General features: G+C 36.2%; 1 protein-coding gene across 1 annotated transcript in view; it reads left to right on the top strand.

Annotated features, from left to right (window-relative positions):
- agbl4 (AGBL carboxypeptidase 4) overlaps positions 1-8,787 on the top strand; it is a 278,157-nt gene continuing 269,370 nt past the window's right edge. The window contains exons 1-2 of the mRNA XM_053322965.1: positions 1-34; positions 1,464-1,586. Of these exons, the coding sequence (XP_053178940.1) occupies positions 1-34; positions 1,464-1,586 (157 nt within the window). The remainder of the gene's footprint in view (positions 35-1,463; positions 1,587-8,787) is intronic.

Here is an 8,787-nt window from a genome sequence, read left to right as displayed (position 1 = left end):
ATGGAGGAGAGCACAGTTAGAGACGTCGAGACTGGTGCGTAAATATGAGCCTTACCTGGCTTCTTCTTTATTGCTATACACGCAGAAGGCGTCGCGTGGTGCCCACGTGTCTGTCAGACAGTGGCTTCGTGTCTCGAGCCTGCTGCGTGTCTTTATATTGACGTTTATGTGTGTAGTGTGCTAAGCTTGTAGCTAGCAGGTACATGGATGTAAACAAGACTCATGTCACCAGCCTGTTATGGGCTAGCTTTGCTGCTACCGACGTTAGCCCGTCATACTGCACATATAATATATATAACATGCAATAACTTTGACTAATTCGCTGTAAGGACGAACAGTAGTGCAGGTGTATTCGCAATGAGTATCTGCTAGCTAGCTTTTACCTGGAGTAGTGAGCTAGCTGTTGGTATGTGAAGCTGCTTCATGTTTACCTAACTTGCATACCTATGTGACCGCTGGCCACTTCAATTAGAGCCACAATTCGTGACAAATGCAAACATAAAGCAAGTTAAATGCTACCAACAACACAGCCCAAATTAATTGACAGGTCTGTAATTACATGACTAACACTAAGTTAGGCTAAATGTTGTTTTGTGATTTACTGCAACATTTATTCACTTTGGTTATGTTTGTAAAAAAATGTGAAATGGCTCACATTTTGAGTGCTGATTTTTTCCCATCTAGTAACAATAACTCAAATTCTATATCTTATCATGTGGATGCCTTTTTTAATTACCATCAATATGGTAAAAAAAGGCAGGCTAATTAGCTCTTTAATTGCTCAAAAACTATAACTGAGGTGCAGAGACTGTTACATTATATTTTAAGGAATTGAATTGCATTTAATTCCAGTAATGTTGCATATGCACTGATTAATAAGTGACCAAATACATATTGTTGTGCTTTATGAAATTGGATTGTCATTGCAAAATAAACAGTTTGTAATGTTAGTGTACACGAATGTTAAATTAGGCCTACTCTATTTGAAATCATCGTACCATACAGCAGTGGTAATTAAGGTATTTATTAACTTTTGCTTTACAAATATACAATTACAATTAGAGCAGAGTGTATTTTGTGATATATAGCATCAGACACCTTGTGGTAAAACAACAAGCATGTTGTATTATAAGTTTATGTAAGGCTTTGTTTCTCTATTTGAAAAATAGGATATATGCATACCAAACTCTTTCTAAGGAGTCAGTTTTATTGATGTTAGTACAGTTTTACCTTGGATTTATTGGGGGCACAGGGTCATGCATGATAGCACAGGGTTTTGTGGACAACAAAAAAAACAAACAATTCAGACTTATTGATAGATCTTCTACAAGCCAAGGACTGTTGAAATCCTGATTGTAAATATTGTACTTCAATTGAAATTAAGTTAGCCTATCTAACACATTTTTACACCTTTGGGTGAAGTGAGACTTAACATGTTCTTACATACTGCACTTGTTCTCCAGGCAGTGAAGCTGGAGGAGAGGATGCCTTGGTGGGGAATGTGAACAAGCTGATGGTGAGCCCACCAGGGTACTCAGGAGCTCCGCGAAAAGGGCATCTGGTTTTTGATGCTTGCTTTGAGAGTGGTGAGTAGTAAACTAAAAAAAAACACATTGGTATGTCTGGAGCTAAAGTAGTAATCCATGTTTTTTATATTTTTTTGGGACCTAATTTCTTTCATACTTGGTCATCATGCAATGGTCCAGTGCATGATTGTGGTGCAAGGACCTTTCCACAACCTGAGATAGATTTTATAGATCTGATCTAGACTTTTGTCAGTCACAAAATCAAGGTTTCCCATGTGTCAATGAAAACACGAGAAAATAACAATTATAAACAAAATGTTCTGGTGGAGCATTCTTGAAAACCTTTGAATGTGAGGATCCGTTTGCTATGTAGAACTAGAAGAAATGTGTAACATGTGTGACATGTTTGACAGGGCTACCATATTTGATATTTGAAATATTCATAGACCAAGAAAGTAGCACTGTGTTCATGCCCACGATTCAGTGAGATTGATACCTTAACTGTTCCTCTAGTCGGACACATAGCTATTTTCACACATTACCAATAACCTTGATTGATGTATAATTTTGCAGCATCTGTTTTCTCTGTGTGATTCATCTCATATTACAAAAATTGCACTCCTGCACTCTAAGGTCCATCTCATCCTTTTAGTCTCTGATACAAAAACTCTGACACAATCTTTTGTTTAATCAAAACTGGATTATTATAATGCCACCCACTCTGGCCTAAAGTTTCCATGAAACACCTCCAGCTTGTTGAAAATAACCTTGCTAGAATTCTCATTACAGGCAGATCTAATATGTTTGACTGCAGAACACAAATTCGAGCCTCATTGCATCGGCTGCCTATTCAAAGCTGACATTAATGCCCTTTTAAAATTTAAAATCTTCACATGGATGAATACCATCTTGATCATCATAGTGGTTCTGTGGGGGTTGGGGACCACCAGGATCCTTTAAGGGGTTCCAGGGGATCCCCAGCAAAAAGGGGAATGTTTTTTTCCACTATAATTCCTTCCATAGTAACACAATGAAAGAATGCATGACTTTGTCAGTCACACACTTTTTGTAATAAAACATCTAAAAGGCAAACATTTTATCAGATGGCGGGTTTGTGGTGTAATCTGTGTCAGTTTAGAGTTCCTTGATGTGAAAACGTTTGAGAACCACTGGTTTATTCAACCTTATCAGAGTACATGTTCCAGCCCACAATCTTTGTTAATTAGATATGGTGTATTTGTTGAGGCTGAGAATAAACAAGATGGTGCTCATCTATTTTCACCAGTATTTTTGAATAAAGACATAAGTCCCAACTAATACTACTACCACTATGTACAGTAATCTAAGAAATACTGCTACTACTACTGATAATGATAATGATAATAATTATAATAATAATAGTTTTGTTCATAACTCTTCCAGGATGTGTGAGTTTTTAGTAACTAACTGTGAGTCTGCAGATTGGGAGCCTTGTCAGGGACATGACATGTCTTGGCAATAGTATTGTCAGAGATGAGTCCATATAAAGATTTATAGACAAGGGCTGAGATCTTAAAATCTTTATGATGAATAACTACAAGTCAGTGCAGGGGCCTTTGAGCAGGTGTTAAGGAGTTATTTTCTCACAGACGCTTTCCACGGTACTGTTATGTGTTACTTAATGTATATACAGTACATATAGGTATATACAGTATGTGTCTGTGTCTGGACATGCACAGTATAGTGTTGGTGTTTAAGCTTTTACTCATTGTCTATATACATATAAATATATACTCTCTGTGCATTATGCAGTATGCTACATACTCTATCACACACTGGACTGACTGACCAACTTTTCATAGACATTGGTAGAGTCGTAGCACCAGCCTTGTTAAAAAGATAAAGGGTGACATGTAAGATGAAGTTAATATTCTCCAGTGTATTAATGTTCTTTTTTTCACTTTTTCTGAGAGCTGAATAGCACAACAATGAAAATAAAGTACTTTTTCGCCACTGACAAGGTCAGTTGGTTATACCCACACACAGGCACATACTCAAGCACACAAGTAGGCAGAGTAAATCAGGGAATCAGCAGGCCTCTCTGGGACTGAATCTCTGTGTGGAGATTAGGTTCAGACGGCACTCAGATTTCATATTTCCACAGACAAGCCCATTTTGGTTTCTGCAGGCTGAGATAAGCTTTAACTTCACCCTGTTTACTTTTTGATGTCTGGCCTTGGTGTCATTGTCAACTTTGTCTTCCAAAGTTGATTTTTACAACTGTATTGTTTCTGATTGACTTGATTTTCAAAGAGCTAGAGGTCAGCTGATCATACGGAAATAGGTATGGTTTTGTTGCAGCTGTCACATGTCCCAATGTACTTATTAATTTAAAAGAGGAAAACCAATCTTGTATTGGCATGTAAAGGGATAGATAAGGAAATAGGAAACCTAATCCACAGTTTTGTACACAGTAGACAAGAGGCATGTGACGGTGAGTGCACAAATATAGAAGCGGTATGTAAAGATCTTAACATGTTACATTAGGAGGATTGTGCTGAGATATCCTGTAGTGATTGCCCTTTTTATAAATTAGCTTTTTCCCCCAGATGACATGGCCCGAGGAGCTTAGACATTGATTAATGGGGAGTGACCTCCCACACAGAGATCAGCTAACATACCAGTGTCTCTGGCTCCAGATGTATCTCCTTAATGATTTATGGAATTGATATTAATATCTTTCCAGTAAATGCCTTACTAAAGTTAGAATGAGGGGTGAATTGATGTTTGTCAGCTAATATCAAATAATTGCCTTATTTCTGTGTCATTGACGCATCGCTGATTTTGTCCGTCTTACTTTAAAGTGAGTCTTTGTTTTAGTGTATATCAGTTTTAGAGTAGCTATACTATATTTGTATTTATGTCTAACTTGTACCAATCTATTATCATCCTCTGATAGTTTTCAAATTATTGCAAACTTGTTCACTTAGGTTATTCTTTCATGGAAGTAGTGGTAACAAATTTATGGCGAAAAAAAGTAACTCCCCAAACCACTTCTGCAGCGTAATCTACTTCTCTGTGATCATCCATATGTCATCAATACAGTGATCATTTTACCATATATGCAAGCAGAGAAAAGCAAAAAAAAAAAGAAAAGAAATGTGTAAGTAGATGAATACATTAGGATTTTAACAACCCCACTTGCTTTATGTAAATTTAGGGTAGCTTCATAAAAAAACTTTTTTGTGATTTATGTAGATGGTATGAATGGGAACAGTAAATAAAACCCCACTGTTTTATCAAATGATTATGTAATGTTGGCATAATATGAACATACATTTTTACAAAGCAAAAATGCACATATTCTTTATTTTCATTATTACTTCTTTTTAATTAAACAAAAAACCTGCTTTTTTTAAGGTTTGAAAAAGAAACAGTCCAATATTGGCAGAATAAATTAATGTTTGGTCAGTGGAAGTTTTATTAGGAGATTAATTTGAGTATTCATAACAGTTATGAACAGCACTTTACGTTAAATGTGACAAGATTACGAGGATAACAAGATTACGAGTCTGCAACCATGGTCGAGGCTCAGTGATGTTGTGTCAGAGCTAAATGATAATGCTTATGTGTTGATGTATAGCAGGCATAATGCTTACGATGTTCACCATCACTAAATAGAAAATACAGCTGAGACTGATGGGAATGCCATTCATTTTGCACATATTTGGAACTATAGCAAAGTATAGGTAAAAATTTAACCCAGTGATGGCGTTGGATGATATGTCAGGAGATTAAATATATTATCATCATCTGGTGACCATGAACGTGTGGACCACATTAGACTAACAATCTATCCAATAGTTGTCAAAATGTTTCAATAAAAGAACTAAAATGCATATAGTGGTGTTAGAAGAAGTCTAAGTTGTTCCTTTAGGGACTCATATCTGTTGTAACTTTCATAGCAATCCATTTAATACTTTAATATATTTCACTTTGAACCATAAATGCCAGCTTTCATGGTGGAAATGTCAGGGGTTGACCAGATTCAGTAGGATTCATCCTCTGGGCCCATGATTTTGTAAACAAAATGACATAGCGATCTATCATGGACCAAAGTGATGGACTGACTGACTGACCAACATTCACATCCCTAGAGCCATGCTGCTAGCATAGCTAAAAACTTGATGTTTGTCATGCCAGTGATTGCAATGCTATGCCAATGGTAATGTTTCTACGTATAGTGTAGAAAACAGCTCGGTCTGTTCACTCACCAACTCTTATTTTAGGTAGAGGATTTAAAACAACAAAAGATTTTTAGGTTCACCTAACTACTTTAATGTGTTTACAGTAGATTTAGTGTCCATATTGGAATGATAAGACAGTAAGCTCACCCAAAGTATCAGTGAGGCTTATAAAATGAGCCGCTGTTTTTCATACATTCAGCATGATGTCAATGACAGGAAGGAAATTGGAGACTACTGAGTTCCTGCCACATGTATTGCATGTTGCATAGGCATGTATATTTCTCAAAGCTGTTGAAATGGTCCTCTATGACAGCCTATGCCTATTTTGCTCCTCTCAAACCAGATTGAATTGCCGAAACACGGTATTTCAAGGAGACATTTTCATTTGAAATTTATGCAGACCTATAACTCAGTGAGGCTGTGTGCAGAGCTCTTTTTCCTTTCTTTGGTCGTCAGCTATCTGCATCCCATGTACATTTTTATAAAGCACAGATTTTATTTTGTTGTGTTAGTATAGCACAGAATAAAATCTAATTGATTTATTAAAATAGACACTTGTTATGTAAGCTGTTTGCCAAAGGTATAAAAACTCATTTACATTTAGATGAGGCTTAATTCACTATATTGCCAGCCCTCTGCTGATCAAGCCAGTGATGGCCTACAGATACAGTAGGTGGCCCAGCCAACAGGTCCTCTGACAGACTTTCTAAACTATAAAAAACCTTTTTTGACTTCTTTGCCTAAAGATAACATACAGTATGACGATGACCTTGACAATGCAGTGTTTAGTAGAAATTCAGCATTATGATTGCTTTCATTGATTGGATGGTGTAAGGAATATGCATATTTCCACATATGATCCCCCAATATTTAAATACTTTTACTTCATCATCTGTTTATGCTATTTAGGACTGTAAAATCACTGTAGAGAATTCAAGACTTTGTTCATCTGTAAACATTAAGTCTTGGCCTGTTAAAGTGTATTGTGTCAAGAGGCAAAGATTCCTGAAAGGGATAGGAGAACCCTCATTGTTTTTTAGAGTGAAATCCAAATGACATTCTTATCTCGTCTTGTCACATTTGTTTCGTCACATACTCCAAATGTTGACATTTTGAGCTAAGTCCCAAATTCTTTTGTGAACGCATCCTCACAATGTCGCTGACTAATGTACCATCTGTCTCTACAAAGGATGACACTGACAGTGCGGGCGTATTGTTTTACTGCACCTCTGGACCGTGCACCAGATGTAATTAAGCACTCATTGATTAGTCAGACTGCTATCTGCTGACAATGGCTTGCATGGTCAAAGAAATTCCCCAGGGGTGACAAATGTTTAATGGGGTCCATTGATAAGCACAACTCATAGACTCATCTGGCTTTACAATCAATTCGGTCAATACAATCCAACTTATATTGCAGACTAGAAAGAGTCATTAAACTTTTCCTTTTGTGAGTTGCCAACCTCACATGTGTATCATGTCACAGATTGTTAAACTACAGTACGAAAGTCAGACATTACATAAGCATGTCACACCTACACCTACTTACATCAACATAACAAATGCTGAGGGAACAAGACCAGCTTCTCTCACATGTCATCAGATGTCTCTAAGTAATTTTAGGTGTTGTATTTGTATTTGTTAATCTGTTTCACTGTTATCATTCTGATTCACTCCCTCTCATTTTCTCACCGTATTTTCATTACCAAAATACAATGTGAAGTTTTCCGTTTAGAGACCCCTCTGTTTAAAGATCATTCGTTATTGCTGGGATGACCATGGTTAGTCATCTAGTGTGAAATCGGACACACTACTAAACTACTGTAGTAATTCACAGGAATAAATACTCACCTGTGGCCAGATATTCATTAGATAATTGTTGCTGTTCTGTGGAAACAATTGATTTTTAAAATGTCAAAAAAAAAAAATTTGTGATAAGACAGTGTGCAGAACTATTCGACATGTCCAAGAGGATTGAGGCCATTTGAATCCAAAACCAGTACACCTTTGAGCATTCCCACATTATATGCATGTATACTGATTTTTGAACACATCAGATACAAGTTGAAATTATTCTTAATTGGCACCTTTTTCTCTGTGTTAAGTAAAATCTTTGGATTCATTTATAGTTAAGTGATTAATTAATTATTGAAGTAATATTATTCGATTCTCTGATCATTTACATTCAAATCATAGCATATAGCAACAGACCCAACAGGACTATTAAGTTTGTCTTGTATTTTTGTATACAGGCAAGAGACAAAACCAAGTGTTGAATTTACAACAGTCATTAAATGCAACAAATGATGAAGTGACAAGGCTTGATTCAAGGGGACACCATAGGTACATATTGCAGTTTATGGCTATTAGTACATAAGAGATTGATTTATGTTTGTGAGCATTTTTAAAGCCATATTAATTGAAAAGGTATGAATTGAAAATTAATTTGTTTAAAATGATCTTGTTACCTGAGATAGCCTTAAACTTACTGCGTAGATGCACTGCTGGCAAGTATTGCGGCACATTATCAAGATATAATGATAAATAATCTGCATTTAGAGACAGTTTATGATATGTCTTGCTCAACTTAATATAGTTCACCTCTTGGGTGTTCCTGATTTAGAGGTTCAAGAGTTGAAGTAGCTCTGACACAGGACATGCATGTCTGTTCTCTTGCTGTTGGGTTGTGATACAGTACTTTGATCATATCAATAAACCTATTTCCAAATTCCATATTTTTCCTTGTATACCATAAATATTGCTATTCAAATCTGTCAAATGCTTTCTCAGCATCAACAGACAGTGCTGCACATAACATGTAAAAGCTGTCTGATGCAAATGCAAATCTTTGTTTAACAAAGCCTGGTGGATTAAATTAGACAGTACCGACTCAAGATGCAGACCAGGAACCTTGATTTACAATTTTATGTCTCCATTAAGTAGAGACACAGGATGGTAACTAGATCATAAATTACAGTTGTTCCCTTTCTTAAAGTAAAACTGTGATTTACATCAATATATTTACATCTCTGTGG

The sequence above is a fragment of the Scomber japonicus genome, chromosome 7 (assembly GCF_027409825.1).
Source record: "Scomber japonicus isolate fScoJap1 chromosome 7, fScoJap1.pri, whole genome shotgun sequence".
In the NCBI taxonomy this organism is placed as follows: Eukaryota; Metazoa; Chordata; class Actinopteri; order Scombriformes; family Scombridae; genus Scomber; species Scomber japonicus.
This window is presented reverse-complemented; position numbering and strand designations above follow the sequence as displayed.